The sequence below is a fragment of the Vipera berus genome (genome assembly GCF_964194415.1).
Source record: "Vipera berus genome assembly, chromosome: 2".
Lineage (NCBI taxonomy): Eukaryota > Metazoa > Chordata > Lepidosauria > Squamata > Viperidae > Vipera > Vipera berus.
Genome location: NC_138203.1, coordinates 22,431,387 through 22,454,374, shown reverse-complemented (window position 1 = coordinate 22,454,374; position 22,988 = coordinate 22,431,387). Strand labels below are relative to the sequence as shown.

At 36.6% G+C, this 22,988-nt stretch overlaps 1 protein-coding gene across 1 annotated transcript in view; it reads left to right on the top strand.

Annotated features, from left to right (window-relative positions):
* FGF10 (fibroblast growth factor 10) overlaps positions 1-22,988 on the top strand; it is a gene marked incomplete at its 5' end in the record, with an annotated part of 90,318 nt that overhangs the window by 61,708 nt on the left and 5,622 nt on the right. Inside the window, one exon of the mRNA XM_081315480.1 lies at positions 21,201-21,304. Coding sequence (XP_081171606.1) covers positions 21,201-21,304 — 104 coding nt within the window. The remainder of the gene's footprint in view (positions 1-21,200; positions 21,305-22,988) is intronic.

The window sequence follows — 22,988 nt, the reverse complement described above, 5'->3', positions numbered from 1 at the left end:
GGATCCCTACTGAATTGGGTGACACTGTAGAAGCTATTTTGTCTGGCTCTCTTTGCTGAGGAAGAAATTGTCCTTCATAACCTGCACAACTGTACTTTGCAATGCAGCTACAAGCACTGTGACTCATATTATCATACATTTCTTCATTTTGTCTCTTGACACCAGAAGTCCATTGCATCTGAGTTACCCTTTGGAGTTGATGTAGTACCTGGCAGGCCACATAACCCTGAAAGATAAAGAAGGTGTCAAAATCTCCAAAGCACTTGAGAGTACGGGCACTTTAATCTGTCAGCGGGCAATCATTAGGCTTATGGTGTGTGGCATACTTGTGATCACAGCCCTTGCTTTAGAGCTGATTCCTTGGCCTGCAGTCAGCTATTTATAATTTGCTTGCAGAGTTGCAAATCAAATATTGTTGAATTAATCCAACCCAAGGCTTATGGCTAGGTACAGGACTTGGAGCTGAGATTTTTTTTAAAAAAAAATATTTATTTATTTTTGGTCGTGGTTACTTTGCTGAAACCTTCCCTTGGGAGCTAAAATTATTCATTGCAAGTGGGAAGATTTGTTATGACTGGAGCTGAGTTGAGCTTCTGGCTTATATTTAGTCTTCCAAGCCACTTTGCCATTGCTGGGGCTTAGAAAAGGAAGCAGCAGCTGAACCTCTTTCCTCTTCGGAGATTTTACTTTTTTTTCTTTTAAGCAGGGCTAACAGCAGGGTTCTGCAACCTTGACATCTTTAACACTTGTGGACTTCAGTTCCCAGAATTCCTCAGCCAGCTATGCCTATCTCTAACCCCTGGCTTAGAACAACCTTTCTAAAGTATAGGAGTATTGTGTGTGCATGGATGTGATTCCATTTAGACAAAAAAATATCAGTTGGACCTTCTCTGGATTTTACTACTACTTTTCCCATGTGTTTCAGTTTATAATTGCATTCAATAGAAACAACTACAAGTAGTCATCAACTTATAACCAAAACTGAGCCCAAAATTTCTTTGGCTAAGTGAGACATTTATTTAAGTGAGTTTTGCCCCATTTTACAATCTTTCTTGCCACAGTTAAGTGAATCACTACAGTTGATAAATTAGTAACTCAATTGTTAAGTTAATCTGGCTTCCCCATTGACTTTGCTTGTCAAAAGGTTGTAAAAGATGATCACATGACCTTGGGACGCAACAACAGTCATAAGTATGAACCAGTTGCCAAGCATCTGAATTTTGATCACATGATCATGGGGTTTCTGCAAAGGTTGTAACTGTCAAAAATGGTCATAAGTCATTTTTCAGTGTCATTCACTAAATGAACCGTTGTAAGTTGAGGGCAATAGCATTTGCAAATAAGCCTTTTTTGTTTCTGTAATGGTGGTGTGGAATTGCTTGTCCCCCCCAAAAAAAACAAAAAATCAGATGACCTCAATCCTACTGGTCTTCAAAAAGACTCTGAAGGCTTGACTCTACTCTTGAGTGTTGGGCCAGCATGTTGAAAGAGTTCATCTGTTTGTTTTATTTGACATGATATGCATTGTTTGTTATGATTGTTTTTGTTTGTAAGCTGTCTGGAGTCAGCATGACTTGGACAGCCATACAAGTTGAAGGAGGAAATAAATAAACCATTCCCCTCAGTGCTTCCATTAATGACTATATCCCCTTCTTGGATTAACTTTCTGAAACATTTAGATGTAGCTTATTTGGCTCTCTAATATGTATTCCAAATGTATTCCCAAATACTTAGTTTCTAGTCCTTCACCTTGTCTCATTCTTCCAATAATAACATTAAGTAACATTATCCTTCTTCCTCCATTTTGCATGGGCCATGTACTATATATTCATTAACAGTATTTTAGAGCTACTAAAATACTGGTTTAAATCATGTCCTTTTGATATAACATAATGGATTTCTTCAACCTAGGGTTTGGTAGAGAAAATTATATTATTTTCAGAAAACTTAATAGATTATTTTCTATTACATTCTTGCTTGTAAAAAGTGATAAATTCTATGGATCATACCATGTAAATCTAGTGGCTTTATTTTTATCTTCATTGTAATTTCTTCTTGGCAGCATGTATAAAGACAGTACATTTGAAATATTTGGAACCAAGTGGTAAATGATTGTGTGGTGTGAAATAAAACTTTCTAGATCTTTCAAGTAATAAAATTGCTCATAAATATGACATTATATCAGTAATCCTTAAATCCATTCTGTAAATTAATACTGCTGCCTTATTGTAAAAGGGCCCACTCTCATTGAAACAAAGAACATTGCCTAGAATTAGAGTTAATTGTAACGATGAAAATCTGACTGTGGTTTCCTTCATAGTTCAAGCAGTTTTTTACATCAGTTTTTTATATTAGTACTGGGACTTTATAGCTCAATCTCTGATCAATCCTGAACACTAGAGACATGCTACTGTTTTGATAATGATAGTGTCTAGGGTTTTTTTCCTCCCCTAATATTTTAAATCTGTAGAAGCCATAGAACCTTAATTGCATTTCCTTTGTTCTTATAATATCAGCTATAATGTCTTAAAACCTCTTCCCATATTCAAAAGTTAGGTGGAGAAGGACATATATTATTGATGTAGACATCCTCATAGATGTGCACATCAGACTTTTATAATTATCCATCTCATCCCACCCTGAGGGATGGAGGAATGAGTGCTAGATGAAACAAAACAGTCTAATCATTACCCTGCTAAAAGTAATATACTAGGCTGCTTTGGCTTTGATGTGAAGGTATTTCAGACACTTTCTATTGCAATAGTTCAAAGCAATAAGGAAGTGTTGGTTACAACTAGCCTCCTCATACTTCTTTGAACTTCTACCTCAGTGACAGAGAAAGACAAGAGAAAGTGCTTTCCTGAAATGCTAAGTACATCAAAGATTTAAGAAACTAAACACTTTGTGCAGATGCGCTTGTCAACCTGAAACATATTTCCTTTTCCTACCTTCTCATAGCAGGAGGAGGATGACTTATACAGCATGAAGATAACAGAGAATTTGGGCAAAGACTAATCACTGGATCTGGCAGTTCAAGTCATGCCATGTATTCAGTGCTTAGTGAGACTATGTTGAAGCAGCATGTTCTGGTAGAACTATCCTGTAGGTGCGAGTGTCTTCTGTCTTGGCCTTCTTGCACATATTCCAGAGCAAAACAAAAGAACTGGGAAAATAGAAATAAACTTTATGCAATGGGCTACGGCTCAGTTTATTTCAGAAGAAATAAGAATTGTAACTAGAATTGTGCCTGATAGACAGAAGCTATTTTACCGGAGCACCACAATCCTGGTACTCCTGGTTTTGATGCTCTTTTCCCTTTTTGATATGGTGACTTTTCTGAGCCATGCGTAAAATAATCCTCCCCACCACAAACAAATAACATTTCATGCTTGAGATTTTGCAGCTAGCTGTGCAGGCATGAAGGTTTAGGAGATTTAATTTAGAGAGTGAAAGTGATTATCTAAGGTGTTCTGCTTCTAGAAGTTGGCATGACTTTTATGAAACCCTATTTGAAACTAGAATTCCTTGACCCAAGTAACTATTTAAAAAAGTAAGTTGGGGGAAAAAGCCAGTTCAGTCTAGTGGTTAAGACCTCAGGCTAGCAACAGGAGCTGTGAGTTCTAATCCTACCTTTAGGCATGCAAGCCAGCTGGGTGATTTTGGACAAGTTACTCTCGCTCTCTCAGCCTGACTCACTTCACAGGGTTCTTGTGGAGAAAATAGGAGGAGGAATAAATATTAGATATATTTTCTGTCTTGAGTTCTTTATAAAAATAATAAAGGCAGCTTAGAAAAATTTAAAGTTAAAAAAGGAACTTTGAATTGGTAGGTCGACTATTTATTTGTTTCTTTAAAGCCATGTTTTATGCTGACTGGGGAATATTGAGAGTGTCTCTTAAAGTTGTCAGGGTTGAGAAACTCTGCTTTAAGTATATTTACCTCATTCTTTAATATCCAGAACACCTCACCTGGTCACAATTTTCTACACTACAATTTCTATTTCTACTTGAGTTAAAGCCTTTTTTTTCTAAATTGTGTAGTCTAGAGGTCAGCAGAATGGCAATCACAAATGCTAGGGTAACTGTTACCACCAGAATTGAGTTCTCAAACCTCTAAGATCAAATTAAAATAACTTTAAAAGTGGTTGAAATATTCCTTATACTTTGTGATCTTTTGAGGCTTCAAATTATTTTGTAAATTATGTAAACGTTACATGTCAAAAGTTACAAGTCAAAAGTCCCTTTGTCTTTTCTTTTTCTTCTGATGTTACGTTGTCTGTTCTGGTAAAGCCAGTTGCCATTCTAATAAAAGTATTTGTTTGTGGGAGGATGAGGAGGCAGAAAAATCTTCTATTTCAGAAATGCTCATCCATAAAATGTAATACCGCTCTGTTTCTTGGCCACAGTTCTATACACAAGCAGTTCATAAATAACTGCTTTTTAAATTGCAGCTTCCAAATATCTCTCATTTTCCACAATGGGGCCTAGATTGCTCTCTCTTAATGGAGAAGAAAGATGTTGCCAAATAAATATTTTTATGTGGAAAATAGTCCAAAATCCTTGTGTTCTTGGGGTGAAGACAGAGCTGGTGGATTCAATTAAAAATCAAAAATAAAGATTCTCCATTCCAAATCAGTCCATTTTCAAGACCAGGATTCCTAAGACCATCCAGTCTTATAAAACGAATCTGTTTCATGGCCACATAGATTATAACCATGTGTCAGCCATTATGTGGACCTCTGATCTGAGTTAAACCCACCCTCTGTACCATATTCTTGGGAATGTTTGACTCTTGTTCCAACTGAGGCATTGATTTCCTGTTCATTTACAAGCCCAATACAAACTACCACAAACTTGGTAGCTTTTAAATGGCATAGCAGCATGGTGCTAGCATCAGTGGCAGGATTCAGCCAGTTCATACCAGTTCAGTAGAACTTGTAGCTAATTTTTTTGTTGCCCAGGCCCAGAATGGACTTCTAGAAGCGGCATCGACACAGAGAACCATTTGTTCACATATTTGAATCCCACCACTGGCTAGCATGTGGCATTTTTGGGGAGCGACAGCTAATCAATTAGCCCAGCTCTTCAGGACTACGAAACATCTTTTTAATTTCTCACAATATCTCAGAAGAGTGTTAGGTACCATGAATATTTGTGAGAACTATAAATTGTATCTCCTAGCTGACCTGAAAACAGGAGGGTCCTTGCCCAGTAGGCAAAACCTTCCTCCAGTGCAGAGTTAGCCTTTTGACTGAGTATTCATGTACCTACAGGATAACCTCTTTTCATAAAATCTTTTTCACTGAGAAAAAAGAGCAGAACTTTCTGAAGCAAAGAAATGAGATCCAGATTGGTATACATGTTGGATACTTCGACTTATAACCAGAATTAGGCCTGCAATTTCTGTCACAAGTTGGGGCAATCTTAAAGTGCATCATCATGTGTTTCTACGTGAATCACATGATTGTTAATCAAATACAGCTTCCCCAGTTAATGGTGTTTTTTTTTGGTTGGAAACTGGCTGGAAAAGTCACCAAATTGCAATCACCACAGAATGCTGCAACTGGTCATAAATACAAGCTGGTTGCAAATTGCCATCATGTGACCATGGGAATGATGCACTGGTCAAGCAGGGGTGTCAACCTGCCAGCCCATGGGCCGGATGCATCACACGGAAGCCACACCCACCCCATTGCCGGCAATGGCAAAACAGTCCCGATACGTCACGCGATGTCATGTGACATCATGAGTTTGACATGTCTGGTCTTAAGTATGAGGACAGATCATAAATTATTTTTTTCCAAGGCCATCAGAACTTTGAACCATCTTTAAATGAATGGTCATGTGTTTAGGATTGTGATGATTAAAGGTTCTAGACTAGACACCTAGATCACAAATTAAAGTCCTGCGTGAGGCATGAAGCCAACAGGGTGACTGTGGACCAGTCATTCTCTTTTAACTTTTAAAAGAAGACAAAGGCAAACCATTCTTTTAAAATTTGCTAAGGAAACTGCAAGGGTTTCTAGCAAAGACTTTTCAGTATTTCCACCCAACTTGTGAACTTTTTCAGTTAGAAAGTTGCTGATTGATAGTCATCTTTCAATAAATAAATGTTTGACCTGCCAACATGAGGCTGTTTTGGTGATCCCTCTAAAATGAATTGCTGTTGTTTCATATATAAGTGAGATGTTATGATCTGATTTACTCTTCAGCTGGGCTACCTAACGTCAGATCTTCAAAGAGGCATTGGTCTGTATTCTATGACATGTCCAGCCTTTGTTCTGCTTCTCTCTGCCATTTATTATTGGTATTTGTCATCCAGAAAGCTTTTACAGCATCGAGAGATAATTTCCCATAGACAGCTATAAGGAGGAGAGGACATATTTTTGGAGCTGAACACAAGGGACCAACATGTGCTGGAGTTCTGTTGCACCATTGCACCATTTTATGTGTTCTGCTTTGATCTGATTTGTGTGGTTTTTGCTGTGAAGAGGGGATTGTACACAGCTCAGAGTCCATTGTGACTGGAGCAACCTGTTAATCCCATAATATAATTTTAAATATGAGGATCTAGTAAAATGCTTTCCATTTCATTGTACTTCATTGTATCCATTCTGGGTTTTTTTTCTCCTGTAAACACTCATTTTTTTATATCATTTCACTTTTCTCATATTTAGGATTGCATTTTTAATGACCTTGTTTTCCAAATGCCAGCAGTTGCATTCTCCTGCCATTTGAAAATGTAATATTTCAGTCCCCACCCTTTTGTATGCATGCATAGACCTTAGAATAAACCTTGCTTTAACCAGACATGAACTAAGAATGTCAACTCTGCTTTATTCTCCTATAATAAAAATCACAGCCTTTAATGATTACCAGCAATATTAATGGCACACCGGTGTTTACATCCGGAATATGCTTCCAATTTTCACAGTCAAAGGCAAGTTGTTGGCGATATCTTAGTGTTTTGTTCTCTCTAGGCAGTTAATGCCAAACCTCAAGGTTATGATCTTGAACTGAATATTTCCCAGATGTGTGGAAAAGTGAAAGGTGGCACGCCTAACAGAACCTGACTTTCTATCTACGTTGGTCTTACTTAGGTAAATTTTAAGTCAGGCTTAATTAAAGAATGAGTCTGACAAGCTTTCACCTTTGCATGGCTTCAGATGAAAGGTTCCTGGAGCTTGTATGACTGGTAACATAAGCCACATGTTGGGCAGTGGGGGAAAAAAGAAACCTAAGAATTAGTTGTTGGTCCTGCTTGGTTTATGGAGACCTCATAGTCATTTTCCTGCCAAAAGTAAATGAATTTGGAAAAATGTGTTGTACTTGTATCTTCTCAATTCCAGAACTTTTCCTTCTTTGCATAAACAGGGCTTGCAAACCCAGATGGTTTGCCATGATCTGTGGAATTCTGAATTATAGTCATTTTAGTTTCTTTCAAGAAATACCTGGATATGACCCCGGCTGCCCTCCTATAGATTTGCAGCTACTACTACCATCAATTTCAATGACCTTATACCTCAAAGGACAAACACATGAAGGGATCCTGCCATTTGGCAGATGTTTTATAAAGACTGACTGTGTTGGCAGTTACTAAGATTGGCAACTGCCAACTTTTAAAAGAAAATATCATTCTTAAAGATCTCCATGACTACTGCGTTAAAAAATAAATCATTCCTGAAATATGTTTTAGGGTGTGCAGAGGCAGGCAAATGTTGGCATTTAAACTATCTTCGGGTAGGCAAACTTTTGGAATTGGTGAATACAATAGGAATTTAGAAATAATTTTTGTGGGCGCCATCATAGAATTTGCTTTCATGCTTACTTCCTGGTGACAGTCTCCAGTAGGTCTATAATCATCCAGACAAAGATTAACTTTGCCTTTTATTTTTATGCAGAAGTAGATAAAAATCAAGACTATTTTTTGGCCCTCATGGATGCCCACTGAGCACAGAAGCATTCTTGGAAATAACAGTAATGTGAGAGATTGGCACTGTGCTTCCTAGCATGATACATGTGATATTTTAATTTAAACAATGTTTAGAAAGGCAATGGTTATGGAAAGAGCCTGATGGATGTCAAAGAAAGGTGACCTCCATACTGTTCAGTGCTGAGATCATTTATATTTTGAGCTAGATTATAGGGGGGAAAATCCATTTCCGTGGGCCTTTTCTTTTTTGAAGGTCAGTTACAATGAACAAACGTAATTTTGTGAGATGTAAGGAATCTGAGCTGGGCTGATCCATTCATTTTCTCTTGGTTTGAAGCAGAATTTTAATTGATGTGATTGTGCAACATCACATCATGTGGTAATGATGCTTTAGGATTATCCAATGCATCACATCATACTAGAAATTGGAAAAGGAAGACAAGAGGAAGAGCCACTGCTAAGACAGTGCTTAGGTAAAATAAACCTGAATCCAAGGCAGAAATGTAACCTGAGGGGGGGGAAACAACCCATAGTTCTCATGAAGACAAAGGAGTAATGCATTCAGACTTGCAAGAGTCTGTTACTATAACTTTACAATAAAAGTACTATTCGCCTACATGATTTTAGTTTTCTTTGCTGGTCTACCTTGAAGAGCTGATTGAAATCTACAAAATGAATTTGCCATGGCCTAATCTAAAGCAATAAAAGAAATAAAAGAAAATGGCTGACTAGCTCAAACATCCCCATGTTAAATTTACATTAACAATAATAATTGTTTTGTGGTTGTTCATTATTGTAGATGCATTTTCATTTCAGCCTAGAGGTCAGAAAAGTATCAGACTTTAATAGGCAATAATTAGGCAGTGTTAAATTCTTGGGATCTGTGCCAAAAATCTGTGACTATATGGGAAAAGTGTACATTTAACAGAGGGAACAGAAATAACAGGCATAATCAAAACATGAGAATACCTCTTCTGTGTTATGTCTGCCTGAACTCATTAGTCATCTTTAGACTGCCAGTTTCAGATATCTCCATCAAGCAAAGGGAGCTAGAAGGCTAAAAGGGAGAGGGCCTTTGGGATCCTTGGTGTGCATCCCAATTTTTCTCTATCTTTCTTCTCAATTTCATTTTACGTTCCTGCTATTTGCTGAAATAATGAGCTTTATCTGGTGTATTTGTTTCTGTGATATTTATGTATTAATTGCCTTTTATTGTTTTATGGCAAAGTTTTTTTTACATAATAGAATAGAATAGAATAGAATAGAATAGAATAGAATAGAATAGAATAGAATAGAATAGAATAGAATAGAATAGAATAGAATAGAATAGAATAGAATCTGGAAAGGACTTTGGAGGTCTTCTAGTCCAGCCCCCTACTCAAGCAGGAGAACCTATACCATCTCAGTCCAGTCTCTTCTTAAAACCTCCAGTGATGTAGCCTCCATGATTTCTGAAGGCAAGCTCTTCCACTGGTTAATTGTCCTCAGTGTTTGGAAGTTTCTCCTTAATTCCAGGTTGCTTCTCTCTTTGAACAGTTTCCAACCATTGTTTCTTGTCTTGCCATCTTGTTCTTTGGAAAATAAGTTGCCTCTTCTTTGTGGCAGCCTCTCAAATACTGGAATACTGCTATCATGTCTATTTCTTCTTTTCTTTAGACCAGGGGTGTCAAACTCAATTTCATTGAGGGCCACATCAGCATTGTGGTTACCCTCAGGGGGCCGGGTGGGTATGGCGTGGCCTACTGGGTGGGCATGGCTAGAGTGCGTATGGCCTACTGGGTGGGCATGGCCAGCTCTACATCATTGGCATCAAGGGTGCCTATGGGGGCCTGGGCAGGAGTGGGACAGATCTGGGGGCCTCTGGCAGAAGGAGGGTCTCTGGGCCAGGGCCAAGGCAGTAGGGACTGTTCCCTCACTGTTTCCAGGATGGCTTCGGGGGCCACATGAAACCACTTCGCGGGCCGGATCTGGCCCCCGGACCTTGTGTTTGACATGTCTGCTTTAGACAGTAGCCAAATCCAAGTCCTGCAGCCATTCTTCATATGTTTTAGTCTCCAGGCCTTTGATCATCTTAGTTGCTCTTCTCTGAACTTTTTCCAAGGTCTCAACATCTTTTTTGTAGTATGGTGACCAAAATTCTAGATGTGGAATACTAGGGCTTTATAAAGCAGTACTAAAACTTCGTGTGATCTTGATTCTATGCCTCTGTTTATGCAACCAAGGTTTGTATTAGCTTTTTTGGCTGCTGCTGCTGCACATTGCTGGCTCATAGTCAAGTGATCGTTTTAAGGAGCTATTGTCATCCACAAGAGGACTTTGAACTGAATTTACATAGGTACACAGGAGAGCTAGTGTTGAGTTGCTTTGAATGTGTTACATAGGGAAGTCAAAAATGAACCATTCAAAGTTGCCATCAGGGTACCAAGGTACAGATAACACAACAGAGCTGAAAATCAAATGATATTTTTATGAAGGTACAGTTTTGTCATTGTACCTTCTCTCATGCTGTGGAGTTAGAGAAAGCTTCTTATTTATCTATTAAATTTATGTAGGATATTCTTCATTTTTGCACATCCCTATTTAGATTTAGAACATTTCCCAGCATTGTTTGCAATTATACAGTAACCAATAATGCAAAATATATTTGCATGGCTATATGGAGTATTTCACTCCAATCATTTCTATACCTTATTATCAAAGTTATCATCATAGAAAATTTCAAAGTTTCCTACCGTGTCTTCACATGCTTAGTTAGACAAGCAGCATATGATAACAGTAGCCAGAACTGATTAAAGATTTCCAGAATCTGATATTCATCATTTTGGTGACAGATAGCAATTTTGATAATTGTTTTGGTAGCAGAGTTTTTTAAGTACTTTTGTTAGCCTTTGTAAGGCATTAAAATTGGGGAGAGAGTATACATTCTGGTATTTTTCTAGCTACAGCAATCCACAAATGACAGAGGTGGTCCCATCCCGCAGAAGTCTTAATGATCATCCAGAGGTGTAGAATGATTTTTGCAGCATCCAATATTTTAGTGAGAAACAGTCAAAGCATTGTTAATGCAAGTTTAACCAACTAAATGGCCTCCATTCTCAATGTTTCAGAGTTCTTAAAATATTTAACTAGTAGGTGACCATCTGGAGAGATAACAGGAGTTTTGACGAACTACTTTATGTAGTGATCTAAGACAGCTGATAACAAGGCCTCCCTGAAGTAGCTCTGCTACAGGGAAACCTGTATCTTCTCAAATCTTTGCCTGTCTTTTGACTTAATACAACAGCTGCTTTATCAGTGGTGCTTGTCACCCAGTTGCTTTGAAAGAAGGGAGGAAAAGAAAGTTTCTGGTCAGACTCTTAACTGAATTACTATTTAGCTACATTAACCACCAAATGAATGACTTATAAGGAGCATTTCAGGAATTTATGTGCAGTATAATGAACAAAATATAAATGGTTGGCTAAGCTTGCTTATGTTTACAATTCTTTCAGGATTAAGATGAGAAGGGAGAAAAACAAGTCAGAGTTAGAAAGATTAGGAGTAGCCATGGATGGATAGAGATGGGAGGTGTCTTTACTACATACATAAACCTATGTCAAATCTGCTGAATTGTGCTTAGCCAAGGGATAAGGGATAACTGAAACACCAGTAGCTGTTGCAGCTGAAACACAAGTAGTCCCAATCAGATTATTAGTATGTCTAACACATATTGATAGGGACACGGTGGCTCAGTGGGTTAGGATGCTGAGCTTGTCGATCAGAAGGTCAGCAGTTTGGTGGGTCGAATCCCAAGTGCCGCGTAGCAGAGTGAGCGCCTGTTACTTGTCCCAGCTTCTGCCAACCTAGCAGTTCGAAAGCACGTAAAAATGCAAGTAGAAAAATAGGGACCACTACGGTGGGAAGGTAACAGCGTTCCGTGCACCTTTGGCATCTAGTCATGCCGGCCACATGACCACGGAGACGTCCTCGGATAAGCGCTGGCTCTTCGGCTTTGAAATGGAGATGAGCACCGGCCCCTAGAGTCGGAAACGACTAGCACGCATGTGCAGGGGAACCTTTACCTTTACCTAACACTTATTGATTCTGACTGGAAGTAGCTGACTAAAATTTTAGACATTTTTCTCTTCTGGTCTGTGTTTTACTACTATCAGCCCTTTGAGTTAGGTAACATCAAGAAATAGAATTCCAGGAATGTGCTTTATTGTTGTAGGGCACCCTATTGTTGTAGGGTAAAATCTTGAAAATTTTCCAAGTTTCAATATGCCATATTTTATACCAAGCAAAATGAAGATAGGATTATTTTGAGGGTTTTTCCCCCATGTGTTCTACTTCCTCAGGACTTGAATTACTATTTTCTCTTTCCTTAATGGTTCATTGCTCTCTTCCCTCTTTCCAAGGGCAGTGCTACATTATTTTACAAATACTAAACCAAAGATAGTAGAAGTTAGACAGAATTAGGCCAGCATTGCTGTATCTTGCTTTTTAGTACAATTGATGTGGCCACTTGACTCAGAAGAATTGAAATAAAAGCACATTAAGACATTACTGGTTTGAGCATATACAATGTTGTACACTAGGTGGCACTTTCTCATATTCTTGACTAGACTGGTGGCAAAAAAAACTAAAAAGGGTGACTAAACCAGAGAAACTAGTTCTGTGGGAGTTAGAGGACTTTAACAGACAATTCATAGTATCATAAGCAAACTGTAATTTCCAGATGTTTTATAAGGAAACGTCAATCAGTTTGAAACGGGCTTCAAAGTGATTTGTGTTTGCAATACAGATGTGTCCTTATATTCATGCGATGAATATAATTCTTCAGGTGATGTCACTGGCATATACTATTATTTTTAACAAAAGCAGACTTCGTTGGTTACACCACAGTAATATTTTTGCTGCTGAGTAAAGGAAAACAAAGCAAGGCAAAGTAAAAAAAAATCCACACAGAATGGAAAATTGGTTCAAAAATAAGTCCTTTTCAACCTGTCACAATGTTCCAACTAAAGACAACATTCAGATCTCTTCCTGTAACTGTCATTCCAGTTGGGATGAACTAATCCCTTAGAAAATATTCACTCATATATTCAAAGAACCCACCCATGAGAGCAACTGTGAAGAATTCATACATTGCTCATTTCATTTTAAACCTTAATACATCCTTCTCGGGGGGGGGGGGGGGGTTACTACAAAAAAGAATATATTCTCCAGTTATGTTTGATTATGTCTCCTATTTCTCTTGCCTCATTCTGAAAATTTAAGTTTATTTTAAAGATACTACAGCAAAGCCATTGACAATTAAAAGAGATCTGAATTTTCAGCCTTAGTCAATAAATGAGATAGCTGAAAAAATGCAATATTTTCCAAAGAGTATCACCTCCAGGCTTCAATCTAAATCTTCAGAAGAATGACAAGCATCCTTGCAAACTCAAATGGGCAAACAGGTGAGAATAACGCCATTTCCAGATGTGTGCTTTGCACTGCTCTAGAATCAGTTCCAGAATTGAGAATTGCCATCCTGTCATCTGTGTTTGAAGTTAAAAAAGTATAAAGCTCCGCAGAGCTTGTGGGCTTTTCCTGTTGCTGGAAACTTTTACCACACACACACACACACACTCCTGATAACTAGGCTTCAGTTGAGACCATATTCTGTTTTCTTAAAGCAGATTCAGGCGTTCATGGAGTCCCTGTTTATAACAAAGTTTCTCCCCAACTCCATGCTGCTTTTACTCCTTTTTTAATCCAAGTGCACATGACTGTAGGGTAACACAGATTGGTCTACCAAAGCTTGTTCCTCCAACACAGCAGCCCAGCCAAGGGAGCTCAGGTGCAACTCACATAAATTCTATCCCTTCTGAACCTGCAAATTTGTCTTCATCTTAATACAACTTTTGTATAAAATTGTGAGATGTGAACTCTACAACGAAAGTTTTTGGCATATAACTCAGCTCAAGTTAGCTTATGTGCTTAGAAAATACTATATGGTCTTTTTGTTACAAAAAAACCTCAAGGGTCTGACCATCTCATTTATTTTCAAAGATTTTTTTTAAATCTTTGTCCCTAAACAAACCAGAAAACATATGTCAAAATCTGGACATATTCCTTCTAAAGCAAAAATTATCCTTCAAGCCAAAAAGTAAAAAGAATCAGATTTACACTGATTCACACATTCCAAGTAGGGGAAGCCAAGGAAGATGATCAAGAGATTTCAAGAAACGAAAACTACTGATACAGGGCCCATTCCCCTGAGCATCAGTTTGGGAGAAATTGTTTGGAAATCCATATGTGTTATGGCTGGGTTCCATAAGCAAGCAGAAGTTTCCAATTTCAATGCACAAAAGCACAATATGCTACACTATGTAGACTTTAGACATGTTGAAAAATATATATATTCCACTTCAAAGGTAGATTATTTGATGCTTAAAGATTAGACTTAAATTAATGGCCAGTTAGGAATATTATACGGATTGTGCACACCATGTAGAGACAGCCAATATTGTATGAAGTTGAACATTTGTTGGATCACAGAGGCTGAGAATGTGCATACAGAGTATTCTGGTTATGGTTTTCCGTGGGCACTTTTGGAAATCTGAAGCCTACAGCTAGCTCTCTTGCAGATCTTCATCAGAAGTCAACAACCTGTGAATATTCAAAGCAAAGCATTCCTTCCCATTCCCCAGGTTTATTCATATGCATTTAATATGATATTTGGGCATTTGTATCTGTCAGTCAGTGAGATTCCAGGCACATTTAGTGAAACGCACAAAACTCAATAATCTTGTGTCCATTCCAAGTGTTTAATTTTTTTTTCTTTTAAGGATAAATTTAGAGACTGGAGGATGATGAATAGTGTTACAATCAAGAGTACTAAGTGGCTGAACCTTAGAACTAGTATTATCTAACTAGTCATTTGTCTTAATAAGAATTAACTAGACTTCTACCATAGCCTGTGATTTTCTGTAAGTGTCTTTTGTTTCTCTCACCTTGTTTAATAAGAATATAAAGAAGTGTGGAAACAATGTAAAAAATCACAGAGAACATAAGGCAACCATTCTTCAGTTTTCTTGTCATTTTGGATAAAAAGAATTTGTTTTAATTCCAAAGGGACAGTTGATTTTAGCTAGCATATTTGGTTGTTCTGGAAAGTATTGTCCTGAGTGATAGATCTATAAAGCAAGCATTTGCAATGTCTATAGGAGATATCTCATATTGATATTTAAAATGTTTCTAACTAACATAGAGTTGGAAATGGTTCCATTATTGAGAAAACTGCTTTTATAGTGGATGTAGGCAAGTAGAATTAGCCATAATTGTTGCCATTTTCTGATGTTAAAAAAGGATGAAAAATAGTATATTTGCCTGAAAACAATATGAGGACTGCAAATGTGTATTTCAAGACAGTACAAGCTAGAAAGAGTACAGAGAAGAGCAACAAAGATGATTGGGGGACTGGAGGCTAAAACATATAGGGAACGGTTGCTGGAATTGGGTATGTGTAGTTTAATGAAGAGAAGGGTGAGGGGTGACATGATAGCAGTGTTCCAATATCTCAGGGGCTGCCACAAAGAAGAGGGAGTCAAGCTATTCTCCAAAGCACCTGAAAGCAGGACAAGAAGCAACAGATGGAAACTAGTCAAGGAGAGAAGCAACCTAGAACTAAGGAGAAATTTCCTGACAGTTAGAATAACTAACCAGTGGAACAACCTTCCTCCAGAAGTGGTGAATTGTGCATGTACTACTGAGAAACACCAAAGCTGTTTTCCTTCCTTTCTTTTCTTTGTTGTTAACCATCTATGGAGATTCTCAATCATCCAGGTCATGGTTGTTCCAAAAGTGCTTTTTCAGAAAGAATGGTAACAAGCAGATAACTGCAAGAAATATAAATCCTTCCAACCTCCACCATTTCATCAGAAACTTCTTGGATTGAAAGTGAAATGTCTTCAAGGAAAAAAACAAAGTCCAGTTGCCTTGAAAAAGCACTTTTGGGTTTGCTGTTAACAGTCATCTGGTAACACATTTTTCAGAAACAAATACTTTGAAGGAGCAAAGGGTTGGGGTTTTTTTGTAATTGATTCACTCTTATAAGTCTTTATCCATAGAAATGTCCCTTCACAAAATAAAGGGAAAACACCATCTTAATGAAACCATGCTTGTTCATTATGAAACGTATATGAAGTGTTTCCTTTTTGCTGATTTACATACTTAGTCAAACAAGAAGACAAACAGCAAATTCATGAGTAAGCAGTAAAGTTTATATTTAGTCCACATTTGTAAAATTGACACACTATGGAAATATATGCTATTTCACTTTTTAGCTATTCGTCAGAACATTTTGTTTGTTTATCACAACTATAATAAATCCCAAAAACAGGGTACAAAGAGAAAACCTATTTTATACACAAAAAACTCTTCTCAAAACTGAGAAGAGATTTGAAGTCAGAAATAACTAAACTCATGGTCTTCCCACATGCCATTCTGGTTGAGAGCCTTCTAGAAGCAGCATAAAATATTTCAGACATCACATCATTTGAATTAAGCAAGTTGAGGATTCTTTCAAATTTCTCTGTTTGTTCCATTGTACATCTGGAAATATTCATAAGGAAAATTACACTAAACGGGATGATAGATTATGATAGTAGAATATTAGATTATGCTATTACATATGAAGAGAGGGAACATATTTTAAATATTCCCTGCATTTTTCTTGGTTTCGATAAATATTTTCAAGATAGGAAGGAATACATCAGATTTTCACCAATCTACCCACTGTGCTTGTTTACAAAATAAAAGCATGCCATTATGTGGGATATATACACACACACATATATATATATATATATATATATATATATATATATATATATATATATATATATATATATATATATATATATACATCCGTGTGTGTGTGTCTGTGTGTGTGTGTGTTTATGCACTAACATGCATGTTTAATGTGACACCCAGCTTTGTGTCTGTTAAAAATTGACAGTAGATTATCTCAGAAAACATGGTGTCAATAAACTTTCCTGATTTATTCTTTTCTTACCAGTACATCTAGAAATCAGATTTAGTCTAGCAATGGGATTTGTATAATTTGCAACTCTGAACTACAACTACAACCTACCACCAGTTTTTCTATAGTTTGGTTTTGGGGGTTTTTGGGGGGGGTTTGCCACTGCCCTTGCAGGACAACAGGTTTGCAGGATTACAAATTAATAAATGGAGACCAGATCCCCAGAATTGGAGTTGAGACCACCTGAGGATATGAAAATCAATTCCAATTCATCTTTTACATCACAAAATCCAGAATTCATCCAAGTGCAATCAAAATTCTCCCTATTATTAAATCTAGCTTAATTTAGACAAACATAAGGGAGGAAAATCCAGATTTCATTCTTTCACTATGTGGCACAAAGGTCATAAATTCTGATCAGAACTACCTAAATATGAATATAATTGATTCATTTGATTAAATGGTCCAACTAGCCATTATTTTATTCTGTAATTACACTGTATTAGGAAGCTCTACATTGGTTAAATATTGGGTCAAAGCAAAATAAGTTGCTGGATCCATTTGAACTGCTCTACTTGCCAGCTTCATATCTGAACATGTTATCCAGCTCAAAAGTTGAACAGATGTCTAGTGCTGCAAAATTATGCTTATTAGTTAACAGAAATGCAGTTTATTGTAAAATGTTGCAATCCTTATAAGCAAAATAAGATAAAAAAAATTAGACAATTGGCACATAAACTAATAAAATTCCATGAAAATGTTAATGCAACAAGGAATTAATTCAGTCTGGCATTACTACAGAGGCCACAGCAAACAAACATATCCTTATGAAATAATTGTCTACGTTCCCTATTGCTGTCTGACAAGCAGCAGAGTATTGATCATAAAAAGGAAAATGAGCCAGTTCAAGCTGCAGTGAGACATAAATACTCTTTTGATGAAAAGAAAACTGTATTGCTTGGATTACAACAGAGGTTTTCAATGCAAATCATCAAACTGGCCATTTTATACCTCTTGCTAAACAAAGATAGATTAAGGTGGACAGGACCATTTTTCCTCTTTTTTTTTAAAGCTGGAATGACAGTTACTACAATCCTTATGTGTCAGAAATCAAATGGCACCAGACTGTCTGTAAGAAATTTAACATATGATGGACTCTACAATCCATGAACCTTGAAGTATCACCATAAATGTGGCGTTTCCAGGAGAAGAAAGCAATAGCTTTATAGTTGATTTTGCATGAGATTCTTTCTGGGGGGGAAAAATAGTTTTGATTGATTCCAACTAGGAAACTCAGAGCAGATTCTATTTATTTTGTTCTCACTTCCGTATCTTGCCCTTTCTCCAAGAATTTAATGGTCAACAATTATTGGACAAAAGAAAATATTTCACATGATTACTTCCTGGAGTTCACTGTCACCAGATGTGGAAATGATCATTAGCTTAAATAGACTTAAAGAAGAAAAAGTCATGAACAATGGATCTTTATGTGGATTATGGGACCTACACAATGAGCTAGCAATCTGTCACTGAGTATCAGTTACTACAGAACAGCAGAAGATAACCTGTGCATAAACAGTTCTTTCCATCTGAAAGGCAGCTATGGGAATAGAAAAACCTGGAGCCTGATACATCTGTTGCCGTTATCAAATTGGAAGATGGTATAGCAACTGTTATAGGAGAAGTTTGTACCATATCATTAATGAGCCTATTTTTAAAAAGGAAAAACAAATTGCCCCAGACTCAGAGCTGGTTCTAACAGTATAGAGAACAAGGAACACAATGTTGACTGGGAATGATAATGTCACATTAGATGACCCATAAAGTTTTGAAGCAAATAAAACATTATTTATGAGTGTTTTATTACTTATATTGTAACCTATTAAATATGGTAGGCTAATCAGATGCTAGGCATGGTAAAGAATTCACAAATCTTGTGGCAGAAAGGAGAAGAAAATTGTTTTGCCTGGCCCCATTCATGTGGATTGCATTAATTGCTGATGTCTGACAAAATGGATGATTTATTATTGGAGAAGAGAACTGCGTTCCATATCTGTTGTCATTAAGAAAACTACACAAAATATTACTAAAAACAAAAATCAGTTCTGATTTTTGTTTACTTCCTTTCATCTTATTGTATTACAATATTAGGGTAATATATTACTGGGCCCTGACTGGATGCAACTGGAGAAGTAAGTGATATTAGAATTAATTTCTATGCTAATTACTATGAGTGAATTGTATAAAATTAATACTGTAACATAATAATAGCCCCAACAAATTTCCAGATTTATACAGTTAGATGCAGACAACCCTGAACCTCAGGATTTTTCTAGAAATCATCAATTATAACTGTTTTAGTATGACTTTACTCAAATGCTACTAAGTGAAAGGCACATGTTCTCATTACATATTGTATATTCTCTTTCATCACTACATTTCCCATCATGCATTAAAAGTGCACAGATGGAGAGAGAAGAGTTTGAATGGCAATGGTCATTTTTGGCATTTTTCCTCCAACTGCTTGTCTTTCTAATTTCTAATATCTCTTTCTTCTCCATTTTCTTTCTCTTCTTACACCAGACACCAGAACTAAAAAATTTAAGAAAACAAAATCCAAGGTAGAGCAATCCGAATCTGTAACACAGCTGTCCTCAAAATCCCTTTTTTTTACTTGTATCACCAGTGTAGATTAACCCTAATTAATGCTAAAGCCCTGGTTTGGAATATTAAACTATTACACAGAACAATTCAAACAGCCTGTAGAAGAGGGTGAGCCCATGGGAGGGGGTCAAATACATCATCAGTCATGATTCCCTGCATGCCCACAAGGGATCTAAGACTCTAAGTCCAGTCTACCTTGCATTTCTTCTTAAATCCCATTAATATCACTTGACTGTTAGTAGTTCAGATTCTGGAGAAACCCGAAGCTTGCAATAAATCCTTATACTCATTTGAACTGCTTGAATCTCCTGATTTCTCCGGTGCTTGACACAGCCATTATGAGCCAAATAAATGATATATCTGTAAATAGGTGTTTAGATTGGACAGTTAATCTGATGTTTCAAAGCTATATTTGGCTCCCAGTAACTTTGGATGGGGCCTCAAGAATCTCTCCAAAAGTTAGCACTGAATTGCAGTTTTCAGTATGAATAGAGAGTAATACATTTAACTACGGTAAATAAAATTAATGTGATTTATGTTCAATTAAAATTAATTGAAAATCCATTTCTTTGACCTCTGTCCACCTACTTTTTGAAATATGAATGGCAGGTGCCAGTGAAATACTGAGTATAAACCTCAACCTACAAATATATTTTATGTACTCCTGGGACAATAATTTTCCAGGAAATCTGCTTATAATGAGGCATTCCATAGACAGGGAAGCAGAATCAATCTGCCTTTTCAATTTAACGTTTATTGCAGGCAATGACTGTTTAATACAACAAAACAAAAATTACATAAACTACATGACAAATTAAAATATGCAGTATGTTATCATGCTAGAAGAAATGGGATGGAATATAAGCAATTTGAAATATATCACCTGGCCAAGATTTGAAGTTAAGTTGTTAATATTATCATTAAATAAACATAATATTGCTTACCCAGTTTGGGGAGATGTGGTGGGGGATAGAGAAAGAGGCAAAGACATCCACACTCCACAGAGAGGAAACTCTATGGATTACTTTTCTCAAAGAAAAAAGGTAAAACATATTTTACTGAAAACGAAATCGAATTTTATGTGAACAATGTGAACCATCAGATTTAGCTCAGCCATATTCTAAAATATAATTGCAAAAAACATAAAGTACAGCCAAGATATTTAATTTTATCTAAATATCCTATAAGGAATAAAGTGCTTGCCACTGTTTCTGCTTATCATAATGAATCTGCTATTCTATTGACATATGCTATAAATTTAATTCAATATTGTGGTTTAGATGTCTCTTTTGATAAATTTCATTGAAAATCTGTGCTAAGAAGAGTTGAGCTGTTTCACTAGTTAAGGAGTTTGAAAGGCAAAGAGAGGAAAGGAAAGATGATAATTAAAACAATGTTCATGCAAATCCATGCCATAAAAGTTTCTGGGGCTCATTGCCTGGTTGTTTTGGAAGTTAAAAGAATTTGAGTAGTTCTTGATCCTATTATACAAAAAAAGTTTATCTTGGTTTCCCTCAATCTTTTCTTTGTTAGCTCCAAAGTCTTAGATCTTGATCTGTGCTTGTCTGACTTTCTATCTGTTCTTGTGTTATAGGCATATTGGAAATAACATCTGTGGAAATTGGAGTGGTGGCTGTTAAATCCATTAACAGCAATTACTATCTTGCCATGAATAAGAATGGCAAAGTCTATGGATCTGTAAGTATATTTCACTTGAGTTCAAATTCTGTACCTACAGGACTTGCAAGGCAAGTTGTTATATATAAACAGGGAGCAAACCCCACTAATGATGTTACTATAGTTCCATTGTCAGGCAATGCTCTTCAGACTGATTGTAAGAAGCTCACGAGTGAAACGTAGACCTTCCACATCCAAAGAAAATGCTCTTCAATTACTTATACTCCATTATTTCAAGCTGTTGTTACCCCTTTCCCTCATGGACTGGGAATAACCCTCTATAGCTCAGAAACATGGAACATTTTTTATAGGTTGCTTTTACCTGGGATAGCATTAAGCTAATGTTTATAGCTCCAATAAATGTTTTTCATTTTTTCTTGGATTAAATAGCCTCAAATAGCAGTATTTTAACATTACTCTATCAGTAAAAATAAATTCTGCCCTGACAGGCACGTTTCAAAGTTATAAATAATGTGGATATGCAGCTATGTCGTTATCTATCTGTATACTACTAAAACCTGTAACCTTTAATTGGTTGAAACAGGGCAATGATTTTTGAACCAAGGTTCCTTAAGTAGATTAACTTACAGAATGTATCCAAAATCCAGGAGTCATGAAATGGAAATTTGGCAAATTTTATAAAACATTTTATGAATACAAATTATCAAAAACAGTTTATAACATAATACAAAATGTCATAAAACATTTTCTCTGCTAATGTTTGTGCTATGCTGTTCAACATGGGCTACTTTCAAGACAGGTACATCTCTGGAGAATGGGACAACTCACCATAGCCAACTTTCCACGGCCAATTTGCCATGGCCAACTCACCACAGAACAACCCCCTGTGGGACAATTCAACAATTCAGTTTAATTATTTAAAATAATTTGAAAAATATTTTAATTTTTGTCATTCACATTTTATTTTTTCCCTTCTTTGGCATCCTTTCTTCAATGATTCTATTGGACTATTTTTTTGATATATTAGTGTAACTCTTGTCCTGTGTGAATTGTCCCACAGCAAGTTAGCAGTGGTGAATTGTCCATGGTGAATTGTCCATGGCAAGTTATCATAGACCCACATCTCTGAGTGTATCACAACTTTTCCAGGGAAAGCAGCACATTGTCATTGTTGAAGACATTGAGGAATGTGATAAGGAAATATCTCTGAAAAGATGACACAAGAATGAATGACAGGTTGTCTAGGTTAATAATAAAAATAATGTTAAAACCCATAAAAGAAAATTCAAGTACATATTTAGCTTATATCTATATAATTTTTTATCCTTTTACCAAGCTTACCCTGACATTGATAATGATATTGATTATATGATTGATGCAACATTTGGATTTGTAGACAGTTCATATAGCTTACAAATGTCTGTTATCCTGGGAAATGTTTAAAAAGGTAAACAAACAAATCAGATTCCCAGATCTATTATTTTATCGGGATAAAATAATAGATCTGGGAATCTGATTTGTTTGTTTACCTTTTTAAACATTTCCCAGGATAACAGACATTTGTAAGCTATATGAACTGTCTACAAATCCAAATGTTGCATCAATCATACAATCAATATCCCCTTCTATAGTAGAATATGGGGGACATGGTGGCTCAGTGGGTTAGGACGCTGAGCTTGTTGATCAGAAGGTTGGCAGTTTGGCGGGTTGAATCCCGAGTGCCGCGTAACAGAGTGAGCGCCTG